Source organism: Mercenaria mercenaria, chromosome 15 (genome assembly GCF_021730395.1).
Source record: "Mercenaria mercenaria strain notata chromosome 15, MADL_Memer_1, whole genome shotgun sequence".
In the NCBI taxonomy this organism is placed as follows: Eukaryota; Metazoa; Mollusca; class Bivalvia; order Venerida; family Veneridae; genus Mercenaria; species Mercenaria mercenaria.
The window spans coordinates 19444917-19468029 of record NC_069375.1 but is presented as its reverse complement, the minus strand read 5'-3'; the positions used below and the strand labels follow the sequence as shown (position 1 = coordinate 19468029).

At 34.7% G+C, this 23113-nt stretch overlaps 2 protein-coding genes across 5 annotated transcripts in view; one reads left to right on the top strand and one right to left on the bottom strand.

The window, feature by feature from the left end:
* Positions 1-23113, top strand: part of LOC123529008 (uncharacterized) — an 80397-nt gene that overhangs the window by 7674 nt on the left and 49610 nt on the right. The window lies entirely within an intron of this gene.
* LOC123548774 (neurogenic locus notch homolog protein 1-like) lies at positions 232-21893 on the bottom strand. 4 transcript variants are annotated; one of them, XM_053524713.1, is made up of 10 exons: positions 21739-21893; positions 16905-17021; positions 13766-13845; positions 10783-10881; positions 10017-10139; positions 9538-9711; positions 9205-9318; positions 7192-7437; positions 6816-7013; positions 232-4436 (listed from the first exon to the last, which is right to left on the bottom strand). In XM_053524713.1, the coding sequence occupies exons 1-10, from the start codon at positions 21789-21791 to the stop codon at positions 4225-4227; spliced, it is 1416 nt and encodes a 471-aa protein (XP_053380688.1). In that variant the 5' UTR covers positions 21792-21893; the 3' UTR covers positions 232-4224. The 4 variants fall into 4 exon arrangements, with proteins under 4 accessions (XP_053380688.1, XP_053380690.1, XP_053380691.1 ...); XM_053524715.1 differs by lacking the exon at positions 13766-13845; XM_053524716.1 differs by lacking the exons at positions 13766-13845; positions 21739-21893 and adding an exon at positions 21260-21369.

The following is a 23113-nucleotide window of genomic DNA, read 5'->3' as shown; positions in this document are numbered from 1 at the left end:
AAGATAATCATTTTAATTATTATTGTTAGATGATGATGATGATATTGATGATGATGACGACGACCACGACCACAACGAAACCATAAATGCAGAGCCCGAAACTAAGTTTATCATGAAAAATGTTTTATAAACATGCAACCAAAGTGTGTAGTTGTGCATTAAAAAATAAATAAATAAAACACAAAACAACAACAAAGAATCAAACCAAAAAAAAAAAAAAAATCAATGAAATAAATTTGCAGACTTTTTATTCAGTTAAAAAGATAAACAGACGATACCATTTTCTGATACATAATTGTTAAATATCACTTCATCAAAATGTGAACTATTAATGTTAGAGAGACCACACTGGTGCGTTCTTTGTTTTTCTGTAAACTGAAACAAAGAAAAACTCCCAACAAATAATCGGCTAACAAAAATGCATTTAAATTGGCGAATTAGCAGAACTTTCATAAACTGTTTTTTAATATATCATTTTACGTATTTCAATTTAACTGCTGAAGTTAAAGTAATTCCCACAATCACTTTTTTTTTCTGACTGGGAGAAGGAAAGCGAAAAGTCGAAATCTTGTAGTTTTTGACCCGACAATTGTCGTACAAACGTCAACTTTTCGACCTAGAATCAAGCGCGAAAAGTAGAAATTAAGAGAGCTAATTTCAACTTCTCGTGCTAAGATATTTCCTCGAAAAGTTGAAAAGTCGAAGTTTGTAACGCGACAATTGTTGTGCAAATGTCAACTTATCGACTGAATTCGTAGGGCGAAAAGTATAAATTTAAGTCTTAACTTCTACTTTTCGTGCCAGTTCTTTGGTCGATAATTTCGCGATATTATCGCTTAAATTTCGACTTTTCGTTGTAGGGTTAGGATTAGGGTTAGTTAGTTAGTCCCAGAACGAAAAGTCGAAATTTACGCGATAATATCGCGAAATTATCGGCCAAAGAACTGGCACGAAAAGTAGAAGATAGGCCACTTAATTTCAACATTTCGCGCTAGATTATGGGTCGACTAGTTGCTGTTTGCACGACAATTTTCGGGTCAAAAACTTCAAGATTTCTACTTTTCGTGGGACATCTTTGCGCGAGAAGTTGAAGTTAAGGCTTTTAAATTTCTACTTTTCGCGCTTGATTCTAGATCGAGAAGTTGACGTTTGCACGACAATTGCCGTGTTAAAAACTTCAAGTTTTCGACTTTTCGCGGTAAATTTTTAACGCGAAAAGGTGAAATTAGATGCTTAATTTCAAGTTTTCGCGTATCTGTCTAGTCGAAAAGTCGATGGCGGAATCAGGATTCCGTATGTACCTGCTATTTCATATCTCCTCTATTCAGTTATGACATTAAGTGCAGGTTTCAACAATATTCACCATCAAACAGTGGAACTATTTTCAGCGTAACCACTTCCTTTATATGGTAAAACAAGGGCAACTAACTGTGTTTTTGTGCCACATATACGTTCGAATTTGGCACTAGCTCTATATACGCTTTCGGATAAACGTTTTCGGACAGACGTTTTAGGACAAGAATGAAGGACAACGTGCACTGAAGAGAAAGAGTTCGACATTGGTCAGAAATCGCCAATACTTAATATGACTCGTTGTTAAAACCTGTAATTTACAGGTTTTGACCTTTTTACAGATTTTATTACTCATTATTTTCCGCGACCGAGCGGTTGCAGACAAAAAAGGATTTACTTTCTTGAAACAGTTAAGAAATAAAGAAGGCATCCAAACCAGTTTGCTTTTCACTATAAAAACTTTAATCCTCTGAATAAAATGAGACATTCTTATAGTTCTTTGAATAACTGAATTTAAGCGTCTGAAAAAAAATCGGGAATAAAAATATCATTTGAATATTTTTCTACACGAAAAGGATAAAACCCTAAAATGTTAAAATGTATTAATGAAACAAAATGGAAAGACGCTGATCAATTGTAAATAGCCAATTAGTTTTCTATATCAAATTGATAAAATAAAACATTATACTACTATGATACATGTGCTTTACATTTCTGAAATACTTCTGAAAAACGGTGCTAAATCCAGACTAAATAATTTTCAGACAAATGAAATAGGTTATTATGTAATTGTATATAAAACTCAAATGAATCCACCAAGTTTGACAGCAAAATACAAAAACAAATAAGTATCCCTGTTATAGTTTGATTTTGACATTTGAGAGTTCAATTTATAGACTCGTCTGCTGATTAGGGAAACCAGCATGGTTTACTTTGCCTTTTGAAGGTAAGAACCACTATCGTACTGAATAACTGAATAACATTACCTAAATAACGGACCGTTCCATTATTAAAGGTACAAAAACATTGCTGACCTCAAAATCCAACTATACTCCATCTTATGCCCCATATAGGGTACTTTTCATGAATGAGATAACACCACTGTTTACAGTTCATTACATTATAAGCTCTCGTCAGTGTTATGTTCATAAATCAGCACCAACTGTGCGTTATGAACCGATCGTAGAGACTATGTTAGATTCAAACATAGACTCTTGTGGCGACGGCATCTAGCGCTGAAATATTTGTGAAGCTAAACATGCTATAACCCCACACTAAAACGAGCTGTGCATAGAACGGTTACAACAAACCTGTTACTCAGACATAAGTTATATGCATGATCATGTTTTGGAGGGGTTAGGGCTGCCATTGCACAGTTAATAGCGTCACAGTGACTTCTGTGTTAGCCGCAGGGATGGATTTCGACTATTCGTTCTTTGTTTTTAGACACTAGCAATTTCAGCTTGAATGACAAAAGAAACAAAACTCTCAAACGAATAATATGATGTTTCAACCTAATGCCTTTCTTTACCCATCAAAAAGTAAACATTCTTATTCATTAGGATCCATTATATATTTATTATTTTCAGTAATCTTTTCAACTACCTCGATAGCCGAGTGGTAGAGCGTCCGCTTCGAGTGCGGGAGGTCGTGGGTTCGATCCCCGGCCACGTCATACCAAAGACGTGAAAAATGGAACCGTAGCTTCCATGTTTGGCGCTCAGCATTAAAAGGGAAACTGGCCTCTTCTCTCATACCCTCGTGGCGATGAATTCCATCAGGAATGAGTGATTAATATAAGTTGAAGAACTTGCTTCACAATCGACCTAAAATAAATTAGTATAAACTAAATAAAAGAAAGTAATATTCCAACGAATACAGTTATTCCATGTGCAGTCAGGCAAATTAAATTAATGATGGTGTACAATGCTACCAGAAAAAGTAACAAGTGTTTCATCGATAGAAAAGGCGTAATTGCTATACACATCGATGATATTAGCTTTGAGTCAAAAACAATTGTTTTGATGTTCAGCTGAACTGTTTATGTAATATAAAAATAGCAATTTTCACGAAAGGCTGAAAACAGAACAGTATCTCACGAATCATTTTATGCGATAGCATCCAATCAAAAGATGCCTTACAAAGTTAGGTTTTCACGTCTAATAGTTCATTCAAACAACGTCTTTACCAGCTGTCGAGAGCTCTTGTCGACTTCCGGTAAAAGCGAGCTTAATATAGCTGCGCCGAAAGCTGGTAAGTATATGATCAATGAATGTTGTTTTGATGTGTAGATTTAAACTTGTCATTCGCAGCCTGCCTTGTAGTAGTCGAAAGGATTAGCGCACATATGGTGAAATACACATTTTTTGATAAGTCAAGGGAACATAATCAAACTTGCTCGAGATCTTTCGGGTATTATGTTAAAATACTATTAGTATTGAAAACGAACTAGTGTTAGAGTGTAAACAAAGCGAAAATGACATGTCAAGGGCAAATAAATCTATACCTACAACTCCGATAATTTACAAAATTGAACATGAACGAACACATTCTAGCAAATGAACGTAATAGTGTGTACTTGCTAAAATACGGCATTTACAGACTGATCCAGTTTTACCCATAATCGAACTTAGCCGCGATCTTTAAATCATACATATTCTGTCACAGTACGCTTAAGACTGGTGAAGAAATAAAGGCGATAGAGTGCAAACATGGTTTATACAATCATTCTAATTAGTGACGAAGGCAAAGTCTTTTGCTAGGAAGCACTGATGTACAATTATAATTTTATATACATAGTTGAATAGATGTATGAATCATAAGCTGGGATCATGTTAATTCTTGATTCTTCTAAATGTATTTTGTTTCACATGACTAAACACTTTGGTGCCACATGCTTACAGGTTAAGCTCCCTAAATATATGGGAAAAATTATGTATTACACTTGACATCAACATTTTCTTTCATACATTCACTTTCAAAGGTTGAGCAGAAGGAAGAAAATCCGTCTGTTCCTTTCAGATATTCAATGTACAGTGTCTGCAGTGTGTTCCTCGTGACGTCATCTTCACACGAAGACGAAAAGACATAGCTAGCATATTCCGGGTGATAATATTCTCCTTCATACTCAGACACCACTGGAACTATAAATAGATAAATAAAGAGCTACGGTTTGATTCAAAGGTTTTTTTAATATACAGTGCTCCCTATACCCAAAGTTATAACTGCATCTGATAGAGTAGATACTACAGAAAATGACTTTTTTCAATTTTCTGACATGATAAACCCATTTTACTTCACTGCACATATAAAGGCATAATTATAATGTATTTTAAGACAGATATCTGAATTCTGTGATCCGGTACCCTCAAGTAGGGGATATTTATTACGGAAGGTAACTTTTTGGATAAAGTGCGTCACCCTTAGATATGTTACAGGCATTTTCTGAATTTAGGCTTTTTGTATAATGCCTGAAACTTTTAGGCATTTTGTAAAATGACTGTGTGTTTTAGTCATTTTACAAAATGACTGAATTTTCAAGGCATTTTGTAGAATACCTGAAAATAGTTGTAGGCATTTTGTAAATTGCCTAATTGAGATAAAATAAAAATAACAGCTTATTAAGCATGGGTGTTTATAGAAATTTCATTGTGCATATTCTCAGATGTAGGCGTCAAAAACACACTGTCAGCGACATTAAATTGATTCCTAGTATACTTTCCAATCAATTGACCTTCTTTCGTTCCAAGTATATAACTTGTTTCAGATTTTGACAGAATTATAGCCATCACATTCTTTGGATCACCCTTACCGCGATCGACTGAAGGTATTGGAATCAGAACATTTGTACCAATTTCAACGTCTGATAAGATTTTTTTCTGACATTTTAATCATTCTATTAGACTGCTGTTCAAGTGAATTTGCAGCTACTGATCTTTCAGAATAATAGTATGTTCAGCAACGTAAAGTTGACAAACAACTGAAGAACCGTAGCCTTCGTCTCCGTTTATGGTTCCACAAATAGCATGAACAGTATTGTGACACATCGAACACTTATGCGCACCATCACCTGACTTATTGCATACGCACATACAAATTCATCCTCTGCATGAATTTCGATTTGTGCGTCATCATCAGTTGTATGCAACTCAGTTTCTCCTTCACACTCCGATTCTGTCTGAGAGCAGCTAGTGCAAGACTCTGTCTGAGATTCGTCAAGCTGTGCCTGAAGATCGTCTTTGCTTTCCAGTGAAGACAGAATATAATATCATTCAGAAGGAACGACGTGGTTAAACCCATTTTAGCATCACAACTAAACATAGCGTTGTATGGACTGCGTTTAATTCCGGAATGATAACTGTTGTTTTTCATAAACTGAACAAACTTCAATCCAATAGTCCAGGACTTACTTTGATTTTCTCATATTTCGGCCTAGGCCATACAAGACTCTTGTTGTTGTTTTGCTCTGTTTTTAAATAAATTGTAAACCTTTGTTCATTAGACATGCCAATCTGTGCCTGTGCCATTTTGTGAATAGGAGAATGAGAAACTACAGTATAATTTATTATTTAACAGTAAATGTGATTTTTCATTATGCACATGTAAGGGGAAATCTGCCCTGAAAGCATCTCGCTCAATGACCAGCAGGTATACAAAGGCCATTAAGGCCTTACTATAATGACAGTCAATCTAACAATTTAAGAAATTGCCGGAGTATTATCAGGCAATATCTTAAAATGGTCAGTGTTTGTCTAGGCATTATACAAAATACCTTACATTTTTTAGGCAATTTACATAATGACCAACTACTTTAGTCATTTTGTAAAATGCCTTAATTTTCGGACATTATACAAAATGCCTAAATTTAGAAAATGCCTGTAACAGATACAAGTTTCTAAATTATACTAAAAACGGTAAAAAGAAGGTTATTACAGACACATACTTTCTTTCTTATTGATAAGCAAAGTAAAATAAACCATGCAATTTCTTTCTTTATAAAGCTCATTCTTGCAATATTTCATGGACTTGCTAACTCGCTTAAGACGAAGTTTGATGGTCAGTATAAAAAGCGGAAATTTCAGTCTTCATGCACAAAACGAGTATCACGAGGGTTGTTGATCCAGAAGTACTGTCACAAAGTCTATAGCGCATTAACTTCCCAGGGTAAGTTCACTTTGTAATGCTATCACTTGTTACCACTCAGTGAAAAGCTGCCTATTTCTGGCGTTAATGACGTCAGTGACGTACGGCAGTCGTCGTTACCATGCTTTCCGTGAATGTCAATATCTCAAGAAATATGCACTATATTTTTACGATATTTTTTTTTAATATCGATAATATCATGGTAACTGGGTAGGAACCTTTGCTATTTTCTTTTTATTATAAAAGCTGACGACACCATTGGCACTAATTCTTGATCAACCTTCGTATCTCTATGTTTAAAAGAAATCAATGAAAATGTACAAATTGGACACTTACATGTATATAATATCTGTTGTTTCCTTTTATAATTGATAAATTACCTTCACAATCAGGAACTGGACTTGCGGCGATCCAATTGCCAGACGCGCCACACACGTGCCATGTGTAATAATTATGAGTAGGCCCAATTGTGTAGTTTTGCTGACACATAATTAAACAGAACCTGCCATAATCCGTCCTCCAGCCGTTACATAACCGTGCTCCATTAACAGGGACATTGAGCTCCTCACATGGTGTTGCTGTAAAATATTGACAAAATATGCACATAAGGGTTGTTTCTTAAAAACATGCCTTAACAGAATATACAGTAAGGCATTTTATTGACAAAGAAATATTAAGCTGCACACGTACTTTAGTTGTTTGAACTTTTCAGTTTTTTGAACATTTTACTTATTAAGTAACCTTACATGTACTTACGCCTCACTTTGATCTGGAATGAGCATTCAGTTTGTAATCCATTAGACGTCTTTGTTGCTACATATTGTATTGTGTAATCTCCCCAAGGAAAGGTAAATTCTGGACTTGGGTAGTTAGAGACAATTTCTAAGTCAGAGCCCCTAGGGTCTGTAAATGTTGGCTTTATCCAACTGTATTGTACAGTGTGGTCTGTAGCATTTAAATAGACATCATCGCTGCATCCTGTCAGCAATGGTGGCTGAATATCTGCAAAAGATATTTTGATTTGACCAACTCGCAACATGCAAACTTATATCATGAACTCATTTTAAATAGCACTCTGTCTTCTTAAGTAATATAAATCATTGTATAGGCTAGCAAGCTATTGACGTATTCCCCCTGTTATCGTTAAATGGTAAAATATTATATATGCAAATATAAAAAAATGGCAACTCTTCGACTGAAACAAAATACATCAGGATATCAAAAATTAATTTCTAAGTAAAAAAACAACAAAAAACAAAAACAACATAATACATGTATTACTGGTACCAGAGTTAATCGACCTCGTGTTATATGATGTGGGTGATGATGTGGAACAACTTGTTTAGTATATTAAAGTTATAGCTGAGACAGAGTGAAAGTGCAGCAAACTTTAACAGCACTCACGAAATATTGGTGCTCGTGTTCATATAATAGGTGATGATGTGGAACAACTTGTTTAGTATATTAAAGTTATAGCTGAGACAGAGTGAAAGTGCAGCAAACTTTAACAGCACTCAAGAAATGTTGGCGCTCTTGTTCATATAATAGGTGATGATGTGGAACAACTTGTTTAGTATATTAAAGTTATAGCTGAGACAGAGTGAAAGTGCAGCAAACTTTAACAGCACTCAAGAAATGTTGGCGCTCTTGTTCATATAATAGGTGATGATGTGGAACAACTTGTTTAGTATATTAAAGTTATAGCTGAGACAGAGTGAAAGTGCAGCAAACTTTAACAGCACTCAAGAAATGTTGGCGCTCTTGTTCATATAATAGGTGATGATGCGGAACAACTACTTAAAGCCATTCGGTAATGACGAGATGGACTAAAAGTGCATCAAGAGTTTAACCTGGAATCAAAAGTAAAAAGCGAGAAAGAATACTATTGGTACAAGAGGTATGGGCCTAGTGATGATTCAGTCTAACCGTTAAAACGTCAAAGCAACTGAAACTCAGACGTAAGGGTGTGAAGGATAATTAATCATAAAATTCGTATAAACCAATTTACGTTCAAGTTTTCCATTATATGTTTGACGTTCTGGGAAAATAATTATGGTTAATCAAACTCTATTACAAACTAAAACATAAAATGCAATTTATAAAGGGTAGTACTAACTTGAAAAAAATGTGTTTAGCCTTCAAAGCACAAAATGATTTTGACCTCAAGCAACACAAAATGGACATCGCGGACGACGTGGGGATATGATAAATACTGTGTTGATTTTGAAAAATATTGGGTTGATTTTAAAATTTGGTAATTTTAGGAATAACTCAGCTATGTAAATGTTATGCATGCGATATACTTTTGACATTCGTTATGCATGCGATTACATTAAACGCATTTTGCGAAAAGAAAAACAACAAGATTTGACAGGTGTGACCTACTTCTGTACTTTTGTTTCCTACGGAAAGCACATGTTTTTCGGTAGTTTTGTGGTGACCTAGAGAATTTCAAAATGGACCGAATTTCGAGGGTCACAAACGTACGGGGTACTGCTGATGTCTGATAAATGGTGGTTGTTACGTTTGACATGTGATATTAAAACTGTTGATATATGATAAATGGTTTTGTTACAGTTGATATATGAATAATAGTTGATGTTACTGTTGATACATGACATATGGCTGTTGTTACTATTGATATATGATAACTGGTGTTGTTACAGTTGATATAAGATAAATGGTTGTTGTTACTGTAGATATACGACATACGGTTATTCGTACTGTGTTCTAATGTTTTGTTGATATATCTGTTATAACATCATTTACCAGTTTCGCAAATCTGTCCGCTCCACCATTGACTACAGGTACACAGGAAGCCACCAATAGCATTAACACATGTTGCTCCATTTTTACATGGGGAACTTTTACAGTGGTTGGAAACTGAATAGAAATATAAGGGTTTGTAACCATCTTTAGTATTCAACATGACGTAGTACTAAATGGAACTACGTTGCCATTCAAATTGGCCTTAGTCATGCCAAAGTGTATCAAAGTCAGCAGTCTGTGTAATTGCCAGATGTTTGTACAGATCAACAGGACTACAATTCATGCTTTCGAAAGGTTTTCTGTCGGATCAAATAAAAATATTGGATAACTTACAGATGCAAGCTGGTTTAGTGCCGCTCCACGTGAAGTCGTTCTGGCACTGTCGTACTCTGTCTCCACTCGTCATATTGTAGTCAGTGTTACATGTATAAGTAACCATAGCGCCGGATAATGTTGACGAAACGGACACTGTGCCGTTATCGATATCGCCAGGATGACCACAGTCCACTGATTAAAACATTTGCTTTTATTTTGATAATTGTAACCTTCTAATAAATTAAATGATATGAATGCCAAAGATTTATATTCAGTATAAGTAGTCCCCTGTTATTTTATAAACTATCATTTTAACTTAATTTTATTAATTAAGCTTAAAAGTCCTTCCTACGTATTTCTTTAAAGAATAAAATACAATTAAGAAAATGATTTTTAACTATTGAAAATTTCACTTCTCACGTTTACATCGAACACCAGAAACATTTTATCATGTTTGATTGTTTGATATGTGTACAAGGATTATACAATGCACATACCAAGGCATGTCATGAGGTCATTGCTCAGTCCATATCCAGCCCGACATGTACAATGGTAAGATCCAGCTGTGTTTCTGCAGTCATGTTGACACCCGTGTGAAGCTTTTGAACACTCGTCTGTGTCTAGTAAAGTGTAAATGACTAATTGTATTGACGTTAAAGTATTAGCTAAGGTTATGTGCTGTGTAACGCTTGCCACACGACAGGTACTTCCACAAAGTATGGTTTCATATCTTTTATGCCGGTTTACTGTTTAACTCTAACTTACTGGCGCATGTAATTTAGAGTTATATGTCAATAAATAAAAATTGCATTTGGAACAATTACAGTCCAGTAAATGTACGTGCTATATAATGAGGGGAGAAATAAAACAATCCAGATGTATTTGCAGTAACACCCCAGCCTTTGATATGTATGGAACAAGTATTGTTTAAAGAGAATAATGACACATGGCTTTGAAATATCATTGAAATACATGTTAACCGTTTTTATTGTTCAATCTAAATCAATATAAACGTAACTGATTCTTCATTTAAAATTAAAATAATATACATTTTTTTCGCGTCGGCACGTACTTGCTATATGAGGGAGACGAATCTTCTGACAGTACACGTAAAGAACACACGCAGGAATTTTTTTAAAGGAAACAACAGTACGTTAAAGCAAAATGATCTTTTTTGATGTCAGTTATATATAAGAGATCACAGCGTCCATAATATGACTGTTTATGTTCTGATAATACAATTATTATATAACTTATACTAACCATTACAAAGGGGAGCAGAAAATCCAGTTGGACATGAACATTCATCTGGAGATTGACAGGTGCCGCCGTTCGGACAGTACGTCATACCGTTACAGAGAGCTATATTAGGAGAAATCTATCAATCTTTTAAATTACAAAGTATGGAATATTACAGGGAAGATACATAATATTTCATTCAGCAGTTAAAACTTGCTGGGCACCTAAAGAACTGAAACGTATCACAAAGAATTGAGAAAATCTATTTAAAAAGTATATTAAATTTTATGATGAATGCAGTTGTGCCGTTGAAAATGAGGTTGTTTTTATTTTTCGCTTTTCTCACTAGTGAAAATGCTTTCATGATATGAATGCTTCGTACAGTGTAAATAGTTCAACTTCGCTTGACAATTTGGCACAAGTACTTCTCAATTTTGTTTTGTATCGGCACCATAAACAAGCAGTGTGTCGTTTATGCGTGGTACTGATGAACCTTGTAGCTGACATTGTCAAATACGCCAAATTGCCAATAAAGTATGCTTCCAAATATGAGAGATTTCGGCACTTTGGAAAGAATTGAAGGTCACCTGTATACACAAAAAACAGCAAACAAGCTCGTGTATTCAAGCATTTATCATAAAGGGCAGACCTTGCCCGACACTCAATGTACGAAAGTTTGTCTTTTATTGCTTTCTGTCTTATAAACATGGTTTTAATCTAGACGTTAGGATAATTGATCACAAAGAGTTTCACATTCGTTTTCTCATATACAATACTAGATTACAAAACCGCTGCTGTATAGTTTCCTTTCCATAACAATAACAGTAAAATTTGTATTCATTTATTTATTGTGTTTGTGTTAAAAGCTGCACCGACACTATTGTAGGTAATATAGCGAATTTTCAGGTTTGATGATGGAGGAAGATCTCAGGTGCCCCGCCCGCCGTGCATTATTTTATCACGGGCGGACCCCTGGATAGAACCTTCGACCTTCAGTAAGCCACCTTGATGCCTTCCTCACATTGACGAATTTAACGCCCCGAGTGAGGCTCGAATCCATATCAATGAAGGGCATGTGATTGGAAGTCAGCGACCTCAACCACTCGGCCACGGAGGTCCCTCAGTTAAGGGCAGCGACCTTAACCAATCGACCACATAGGCCCCTAAGTGACCTTAACCACTCGTCAACTGAAGCCCCTCTGCGACCTTAACCACTCTGCAACGTAGGCCCCTAAGTGACCTTAACCGGCCGCGGAGGCCCCTCAGCAACCGTAATCGCTCTGCCACGGAGGACCCCCACCGACCTTAACCACCAGGCCACGGAGGCGTCCGTAAACTCTATAAGAATATGCTTTGGGAACAAAATGAAAGTCGTTTTTATGAAGCAACACCTCTCACGCCCACTAGCACCGGCTTAAAAGGCCTAGATCGTGGCAGTTGGCTAAGGAATTTTCGTCTTTATCAGCACAGTTGGGGGCTAATGACTTTCACGGTGTGATTCCAATAAACAGGGGTCATATTTTACTGGAAAGTCAGTTTTCAATAAGTGAGATTTTATTATCAAACTTTCATTTAATATCATGTGATAACTTTACAAAAATATATCTTCTTTTTGGCATTTCTTTCTTAAAGGACAAATGATCGTTGTTCAATAATAAGAAACTTATTCTGGAATATATTACAAATTTTACCATGCCTTTAGAAAGAAAAAGAAGTTTTGCTTTTACTTTTTTAAGTTCTGTCTGGAGATGTGCACACATTCAAATTTGATAGTTTAGGTAAAATGTGACATTCACTCATCTTAAGTTTATTTTACTGCTTTCTGAATATTCGATGTAAAAGTCTTTTGACCCAATGTGCATTTCATCCTTATAAAATAAAGCATGAAAAAGGTACATGTTATGCAACATATTAGTGAAATTGAAAACACAATAATTTAATTTTATCCTGTCATATTATATACCAATAATGGTGCATGTATAAGAAAAAATCATTTTCCCATTCTTTTTGTACAATAACGGGCTACCACACCACGGGCTGCATACATGAGAAAAAGCCGACATGCTCATATATTCCCGTTTGCGGATTAGCCGAGCTGTGATATTGCAAAAAGTGTATTCACCTGGAGGGGATTACTTTTATTTACACTGTCCCGTGTCTTTGGAACATGGTGGGGGTAAGAGTGAGGTTGGGTGCGCACCATAAACCGGTTTAAGCTCCCCAGTGGTGTTTTTGCCACTGACCGTTCCAAGGCGGTGCCCCACTGTGTTCCTATGTTTGTTCGTTTTGTCCTCTTGTGTAGGCTTTGTGTGTGTGCGCGTGAATGTGTGTGTGTTTCTTTGTTTGTTCGTTTTGTCCTCGTGTGTTAGCTTTGTGTGTGTACACGTGTATGTGTGTGTGTTTGTGGTGTGCACGTCTGCGTGCTGTAGGTTTCGTTTTGGGGAGGCTGCGATTTTGGTACGTGGCATTCCCTGTTTGATATTTGTCTTTGTTTTTTTGGTGTTACAAAGAAAATGTAATGTATTAAAAATGCGATAAATGATACGGTGCGGTGAATACGCAATTCCCTCTTGAAATATAATCGACAGGATCCAGGTTGTTGGACGATACGAGTTTTAACCTGTATGACTGGAATTCTGAATCATTACACCTTAGAAGTTCGAAATATTAATACAGAATAAAACATATACTTTCCAAGGGCCTCCGTGGCCAAGTGTTTTCTCTCTCACTGAAAATCACTTGCCCCTCACGAATGTTGGTTCGAGCCTAACTCATGGCGGTGAATTCGTCATGTAAGGAAGTCACCCACCTGGCTTACTGAAGGTCGGTAGTTCTAACAAAGTGCCCGCTCGCAAATAATGCACGGAGGGGCTCCTGCGGTCTTCCTCCACCATCAATGCTGAAAAGGCGCAATATGACCTATACTTGTTTTGGTGCGTCGTTAAACTCAACAGAAATATTCTATCCAATAAACGTTCCAGTCTAAAAATAACAATGAACTACTTACGTGTATTACAACTACTTCCTGTATACCCAGTACAACACGATTGCCTATAACACGTCTGGTTGCAGGAATAAGAGCTTGGTCTGTAATGCATTACCAGTATATGTGTTCATGAATATCAATGAATCTGTATAAGCATTCAAACCATAAAACTCAAAACCCATTTGAAGTGTTTTGGCCGTCAAATGAATTAAATAACATTAAAGCATGATTTGACTTTGTTACAATTTAAATATGCCATGCACAACATGATTTTCTTAACGTCTAACAAATTTCATATATGTACTTTTAACTATATAAATGGCCGTAAATATTTAAAAAGGCGTTAGAATTTCGATAAATGTATAGTTTAACTCAATTGAAACACGGCTTATACTGAAAATGCTGAAATTTACTGTAACTTGTTATTGTTTTCATATCTTTTAAATATTTACACAGATCATTCGTTGTTGAAAGAGAGATACATATTTATCTCTTGGTGCGGTGATGATTTCTAACGTACCATTTTATCTTCAATCAAGTTTGTATGTTTGACAGTTTTATCCTCATAACTTGTCACTCGTTCATTTTTACAAAAACATCTCTTCATTAAAGTACAATCCTGCTTCTAAAACGGTCTATACAGTGTTTAAGATATCATGTGAAGGCTGGGCTTGAATTAAATCATGTAAATGGACAAAATCATATAGCCAGTGTTTTTCAACTGTTCAGTTGTGACTGAACCTCTGAGTTAAAATTTCTTGTATATATTTACAACGACTTAGTCAGCACGTGAATATTGGGGTAGTAGAAAAGTTAAACCGAATCAGCAACGACTTATCTTTCTAGAATTTAGATAATGAATGGATTTGACAAAAATCGTTTTTATTACAGCTTTAAGTAAAAGTAATTAAATACTTGATTTAAAAGTTTAGTCATTTCAATTACAAATGTTAACAAATAGATATAAATATCGCCGGTGTAAGATATAAAAGAAAAACACGAATAACAATGTCTCGGTGTTGCAAGTAAATTTGAGAGTCCATTTAAATAATAACAGTTGCAACACAATCCTTGTTTATATCTTAAATCTTCTCTGATTTCTCCATGTAGTTCAAGGCTATCTATTATATGATATCTTTAATACTTTATAGTCTGATCTCGGTGTACAATTTCATTTGAATATTGAAGTAAAGATATATTTTGTTTTAATCTGTTAAAATTAAGACCTCTGTTAAGTTACAAGTTATAAGACTAAAATTTTCAAGCATATATTTTTTCCACTTGTCCATTAAAATAAAATGGTACATTAGATACATTTATCATAACGTCAAGAAGACATAAATAAGTATTCTTTCATCAACGAATGATCTGCATAAATATTCAATAAATTTATAAAACAATATCATGTTACAGTAATTCTGCAACGTAGTAGTGTGCGTCTTGTTTCGCTCGTTTATCGAAATTCTAATGTCCTCTTTAATAGCCATATTGTTAATAGTACATTATTGAAATGTGAAATGTCTTAGACGTTTAGAAAAAATATGTTGTTAGCTAAACTTTCAAATGCTTCAGTGATGTAATGTCATTTATCTGACGACCTAAATTCTTTTAATATCTATGGGTTAACATATATTATGGTCCAAAGGTGAAGGGCCTGCTTGGGAACCGAGCTTTACGAAAGCGCAAGTATACATTCACATTTGGTGGTGTATTTAGGAGGTTTCGCCGGAAGTTAACAAGGCGCACCTAGCAGACAGTAAGCACTTCTCTCCGCAGAGATTACAGAACTTCATTCGGTTGATGAAAATTATTTTTCACCAATAAATCATGCAAGAAAGATTTCTAGTTTGTTGAAAAATGATTATTTTCCTTTAGAAAGAAATTGTAAATTATTGTCACAAATAATCTTAAAGCCAATACAAGAAAGCGGGGAAATGACATCACACCGGCCACCGGAAAATTAGCCAAGTATGATATTCACTACGATAGGTATGATGACAATAAATATAAATTTGTTTTCACGAGAATTTACACTTTCTTCTCGAAGATTTTCACATTTGAGGAGTGAATAGTTTCTTTGTAATATTTTTTAAAGTTAAACCTGATTTGCCTTATTTCATATTATAGAGCTTCTTTGATATTTATGAACACGCACTGGTACATTGCTTTGCGCGAATGCAACACTAAACAGGTGAAACCAACATAAAATCAGACACCAATTCAGCTGTTGACTTATAAGGTACAGAAGAACAGTTTCACTAACATTCATATGATACAGGTAATATACAGCTATACTACAAGTTTTCGGGAGGACAATTTAGGCCCTTCCCGAATAAAAGTATTTTCACAACTTCGTCTGCAAACTTTTTCAGTTACTCTCTATTCAGCATAGTTTTAAGAAAATAAATGAATAACTATCTTATACTGTAGATGGGAACAAAATGTGAAATTTACCTAAATACACTGATTTATGTACTTGTGGCTACATTAATTCAATAAAATTTTAGACATCTCATATTTTTCATGTAAATCGTGTATAACTACCATCATGGAAATACAGTTATTTTGTCTTTAATCGGATATTCGTTTGAATTAATTTTAAAATCACGTGATCCCGAAGAGTTTCCGATCGATTACGGAAAAGCGATAAACACGAAAGTAGGACAAAATGACCATCCATTTCAGTCTAAGAATTTACAAAAACAATCATTTGTTTCTCTGTACATGTGTTGATTTCAAGAGAATATTGCACGACTATCGTAATGTTTAGTGGTATATTTCAAAATGTGTAGTCTTGTTTATTTCTATTCATTTGTCTTTATTTTGCACCTTTAAACGTTTATTTTCACAAACATCATAAATAATTTATATTTTCGTTAAAATTGGCTTTATATACAACTTTTGTACATAGGATATGTCAACTTAAAACATGAGCTATTGTTTATACATACCTGCAGCTCATATTGCTGAAATGACTTGCTACCTTATCTAATGCTTTAACTGTTTATACATACCTTAGGTTCAGATTGTTGAAATGACACGACTTGCTACATAACTGTTTACACATACCTAAGTTCATATTGTTGAAATAATGATACCTCACCTAGTGCTGTAACTATTCATACATACCTGAATTTATATTGTTGAAATAACTTGTTACCTGTAACTAGCGCATCTTGACCACCCAAAAAACCCACAGCTTCTGTAGTAGACTTGGCTTTTGTAACATGTCCCTGTACATGTATATGTTTGTGTGCAGAAACCAGCATACAGCCCCCTGTAAGAAATTAATTAAGATAGTGTAAAACTGCGATATAGGGAACGTTCACTGAATGTAAAGCACATGTCAAACACGTTATAAATGTGCCAAAACTAATATTATGGCAACGGATCTTTGTAAAAGATCGATGTATTTGAAGTTTGATAAAACAAAGCTACAGAAGTAGCTAGTATACATTGAGCTGTCAATTAACCCTCCTCCCTCCTCTTAGGAAATTTTTAAACGCTTTTATTTGCTGTAAGTACGTAGCTATAGGATTCACCCCAGGAATTCAACCATCTAGCGGTCAGGTTCTTTGTCCGTTACAATTTATAAATACGTTACCTTTATTAGGTCCACGAAAAATACTGTCACTTATGTTCTTCATTAACACAAATAACACAATATGTCATGTATACAGGGAAAATATACAAATGCATATTCAGTCACAAAAGAACGTGCTAGTTTGAAATTTACACTACCAGGTGTACGTAGGCGACATATTGCTATCAAATTATTATTACATTTGAATATTCAAACCATAAGATTTTTCCTACACTATAATTTTTAGAAAGTATGTAGTTGGAGGTATCAACTAAGGAAGTCTGCTATCTGGCTTTCAGATTAACAGACGTATTTTATAAACTTGTTTATAATTGTCACTATTGTTCCTCATAATTAACATAGTATGTCATGTACATTATATATGTACTAGAATATGTACAGATGCATATCTAATTAACCAGCTATACTTCTCATTGGTATGTCATTTACACTACAAAGTGTGCGTTATCAACTAAGGTCAAACGGTTCTTGTATAGAAGATAAATGTTTAATATGTTCATACTTTGTTAAAGGCACTGGCCTCCAGTTAAACAAGAAGATTTTATTTTGAATATCTGGAAATTATTGGTTTATTTTGTAAGAATGTTTTGAAACTTAAAGACGTACGCTTGAGTTTCTGTATATGAGATGGACGAATTTTTTTCCAGTAACAGAATTCCTTCAAACTTTGGATATTGAAGGACAATCATCTAAGAAACAAAATGTCTTGTTGTATAACTTTAGAAAATACAGGAATGAACTCTTTTTATTTCAAATACTTCAGAACACATACACATTTAGCGACAGACTGGAGCAGATGTAATGAAAACATTGGTGTGATCGAGTTATGCTATTCAGCCTACTGGTCTTACAGGAAAACGTTTTAAATTTATACTTAAAACTAAAAGTTGAAAATGTCGTGTAGTTAAAGGAAATCTGTTCAATTTTAAATGAGAGCAATTATAATTCAAAATTAACATTGTAGATTCTTTAGGTGGTTAGTTCATATACAATACAAAACTGTATTGTAGTAAATTGCTCTTAAATCTGTTATCGTTGTTTGTGGTTTAGATACGTATACGGCTCTATTGTGTCACTTTGGCTGAGTCCTCACGATACTATTATTTTGCATCTGAATTCCAAACAATGATTCCATTCAACGACAGATCATGGTTCGGGATATATCATTTCTTATCAAAAGATAAATATAACACAATCATACCACAGTTTACCTTTCTGACATATATTCTACAGATGTTTAGCAAAAATAGAATAAAACAACAGCAACAAAATAAATAAATAAATAAAAAAAATAAATAAATACAAAAAAAATCGTGAATACAGGCTCTATTATGACGTCATAAACTATAAAAAAATAATATCCGGAAATATCAAAATCTATTTGTCACCTCGGTTTTTCATTCCACAATGTCGCTCGGGTATGGAATACTCCGTCTTACACAGACAGGCATGTAATATCCTTATATTCTTGTATTTACATTAGATCTATATTTCCTTTCCATTTGTTAACAATGTTATCTAAAAACACTGTCCCTGACTATATGTAGACGTCGTTAAAACAGCGGCCCTTTACTAAGCAGCAGTGTGGTAACTTTGGCGCCTTTTCATTTGCAGTTCGTACAAAATGAACGATTTCACATTGAAAAGAATAAGGCAAACGTTGATATATTATAACAAAATACACCTGAACACAAGGCATGCATACGTTTAATGTTAGGGTTTTAGTTACTTATACAGGGAAATGTGACGCATATTCGTTTCTTTATCCGCTATTTAAGTAAGTATCACATACAGTTATTTGGTAGTATATGATCATCAAAAAGTCTTATTAACTTTGAAGGCAGCTCAATGGAAAACACAAACAAGGCAATCGACACTTATTGTCTAAACAGTAGCTAGTTGCTATTTTTTCCGTGCGTCGTACAAATGCATTTTGTCAAGCTAAAATGTTATTTAAAAAGTCAGATTTAGGACTTGTATAACCTCTTTTTCTTTGTTACTCTTTACATTTTAACGACCCGACTATTGAAGTCATAATTATAGTATGTTTGAATCAAAGTCCAAGGATTTAATCGTGCTACTGGTCGAGAAGAACGTAGGGGTACCATAAAGTTTTCCTCTTTATAAATGTTTCTCATAAAGAAAGAAGAGTAATAATGCATAATAATAATGCTGTTTTAACGTAACACCTCTATGTACGCTCGGACTTTCTTACTTGTTGTTTTAGATGTTGCAAAGTTTTAATGAACCATGGTTTGGGTGCTTTCTGAATTATAATTGTCTCTTTTATGGGAGTGTGCTTATTCAGGACACCCTCTATTTCCGATTCAAACTCATACTTGTTGTTATTCTGCGAATCAACGTTTATTGCACTTAGGTCGCTGGAAAATTCCGATTCATTCCAATTTTGGAAGTTTTTAAATGATACGCTCTTACTAGTAATAGTCTCTTTTTAACATCTAAGAGCATCTTAACAACACAGTGATCAAATAAAAAATGGTCCATGCTCACAGTTTTCTACTTGAACAAACACCATAAAGTGACTCCGTTATGACTAAATCCAAGCTATATCCTCCTGTATGAGTACTGAAATCAACATGTTGTTCCAGGCATATTGCTACTAGGGAGTCCTTGAAGTTTGTAATAGAACCGTTGTCACCGTTAATATGCAAATTGAAATCACCCATTTTAAGAAAAATTGTCATAATGTTGTTAAATGTTTTCGGTGAAATCAAAGAATTCAACAACGAACTGGTTATCAGTCAATAGAGGCGGGAGCCTATATACACCCACTACGTATATTGTCAAATTTTTGAACACGAGTTTCAAAATACCATTCTGGTTCAAATCAGAAGTTTCAAACTGATGTTGTTTCTAGTCCGAGTACCAAGTTTCAGTCAAAAGAGCGAAATCAATTCTCTAATCTCTGAGGTATTTGCCTACAAAATCATCTTTGTTCACAACAGATCTACTGTTCAGGGTAATGCATGATACATGTTCGCGTATGTTTTTGTACTGATTGCATTTCTTAGGGTATATCAAGTTTAAAGTTCACACCATTTTGTGTAGGAATTGCTTTAATTGTACCACCTCGTTTACGTCTATGCGTTTTCTTTTTACAGGCTTTATTGTGTAAGCTTAGAATCCTATATGCCGCAGGGTCTAATTTTCCTAATCCGCTATTGTTCGATACCGTAGATCCGATATCCAATAATTGATCTCTTGTGTAGGTATAGTTTACAGGTGAATGACAGGTATTGTCTGATGTAAATTTATAAAGAAAATTATCTTAACTTTCACTGGATGCAGGCCACACAATCACTGAAGATACAGCAACATAGAAGCACACACAGATACAACGAACATTCGTATCCATTATATCCAATTTTGAGCACAACCTCAACACAAATAACAGAGTTATTATGATAATATTCAAGAGCGAAAAACAAAACACGTCTGCCTCTTACGGCGACAGTGCATACATGCATTATGTTATATAATGTAACAAATGTGTAATAAAGGCAAGAAAAAAGAAAACAACACCGCTCCCAAAGCGAAAACCCTATTGTAGTGAATCTGCGGGTGTGTAAAAACGTGACATTTACAAAAACATATTTCGACAAAGTATAACAGTTATATAGAGCAAAGTGCCCTGTTGTTGCCATAAAATCTAGCCCCGTACTTTGGTCTACGTTGATGTTACTGCTGGTCCTTTTTGGATAACAGAATCCATTCAACCAAGTTTTTAAAAGATTTCAGCCTGAGCCAGCATAATGGGGATTGAGGGATGTTCCACATCACACAATCTTTCATAAGAAGATTTAATTAAACAGAGTCTGCTGTATGTTTGGTAGAGTATGTGCTCAGCTTTATAGATTTGGGAAAACGTTGCAAAAGCAGTCTTAAAGTACCTTGTTGCGGCCGTAAAGTCGATCCAAACTTGGACTCCAGTGTGTCAAGTGTGCTCTAGACTAGGTGGCTATTGTTGTTTTCTACCCATTGAGATTCAATGATACTTTATGATGGAGATCTGCTTATTACAGTGCTGCAAGGCATTAGAGGTGTCACACATATAATTATTTCTCGTGAACAGATTTTAGCTTGCAAGAATTAGTTTTTCATTCTTCCAAAGGATCTCTTATAGAATCTAATTAAGACTTTGTTAAAAAGTATCCTTTTCATCGGTAAACGAGTAGCTCTGAATGCTTAAAAATCTTTGAAATAGTAACAATGTTACACTACTGCGTTGTTATTACTAATAAGGGGCATAATTAAATTATTAAAATGGTAAGATAACGAAATGAGAACATCTTCATTGTATCAAAAAGATAAATACATACTTGTTTTGGAATACTGAAAAGTAAAAGATATAGAATAACATCAAAATTACCCAACAAAAAATCCAAATATCACATTCAACAGCCACAACAATACTTTTAACATCACTTCTTATATAACAGAAATATATTTGTGAAATGCAAACCACAATTTATGACTTCTTTCTTATACGACTTTGTTACAAAGAAATGTATCTAGGTGACTCATGAAAAAAGATGATAGTAACAAACCAGTCTGCCTGATCAAATATCAGCTAAGTCGATATATGAGGATGAGAAGGGTTTTAGATATCCTTAGACAAGTTGTTGAAATGAAATAAACAGATATACAAATACCACTTAAATTCTGAATGAGAAAAAAAACGCAGTGGTGACGTAGAAAAATAAAATGATGCTACGGTGATCATTTTATAAAGTATGGGTTCCAGTCACACATCGGCCATATGTTTCTTTTAGATCAATTGTAAAGTAATTTCTTATGACATACCTCGACATTTCGCAAAATTTCTTTTACGTTGTCTCTGCAGTTGCAAATCGATTCCTCAAGTTCTGGTATTATTATTCTTGGTTGCATTCTTTGCTTCCAAAATATCTTATTACAGATTTTATTGTTATTTAACAGAACAGACTTTCGAGAAAATCTTTATCTTTGTTTTATATATCTTGTAAAAGAGTCATAGATTTTTATGTCAAAGTAATGATATTATCAATTTGAAAGTATATTGATTAAACTTCAAGACGGTCTGATTCGTATATACATGTGAATAAGTAACAAACAGGGCACAGTTACCAGACCTTCCATTTAGATAGTACGAGTCCGTTGGATAACATTTGTCATTAAAATTTAATGCTAAGTTGGTATTTGTCAATGGCAACTTTTCTGTGTAAGTCAATAGTTTTGATAGAAATAGTACTTAATTGAATTCAGTTTAATGGAAAAAAAGGCATTGCTGATGCGGGACTCGAGCCTGCGCTTGAATAAAACAACAAGTTTTTATATCTATGCACGTTACCTCACAGCTACATGTACTTTTCGTATGTAACATTCAGATTTCCTTTGTACCTTAAGCTATCACTCTTCTTATCAGTAAGTTGTCCGCGGCTTATCAAAATGCTTCTTTTGTTTTTCGGGTTTAACGCCGTTTTTCAACAGTATTTCAGTCATGTAACGGCGAGCATTTAATCTAACCAGTGTTCCTGGATTCTGTACCAATACAAACCTGTTCTCCGCAAGTAACTGCCAACTTCCCCACATGAATCAGAGGTGTAGGACTAATGATTTCAGACACAATGTCGTTTATCAAATAGTCACGGAGAACATACGCCCCGCCCGAGGATCGAACTCACGACCACGCGATCCGTAGACCAACGCTCTTACCTACTGAGCTAAGCGGGCAGGCTCAAAATGCTTCTACCAACTATGCAGGG

Bases quoted from the DNA above. Each gene is read 5' to 3' on its own strand.
- LOC123548774 (XM_053524713.1), bottom strand. From the start codon at position 21,791: ATGTTAAAAGTATTGTTGTGGCTGTTGAATGTGATATTTGGATTTTTT. The intron at 13,846-16,904 runs GTAACAAGTTAT...AATGCATTACAG, and splicing joins TCAAGATGCGCTAGTTACAG to ACCAAGCTCTTATTCCTGCA. The intron at 7,014-7,191 runs GTAAGTACATGT...AATATTTTACAG, and splicing joins ATTCCAGATCAAAGTGAGGC to CAACACCATGTGAGGAGCTC.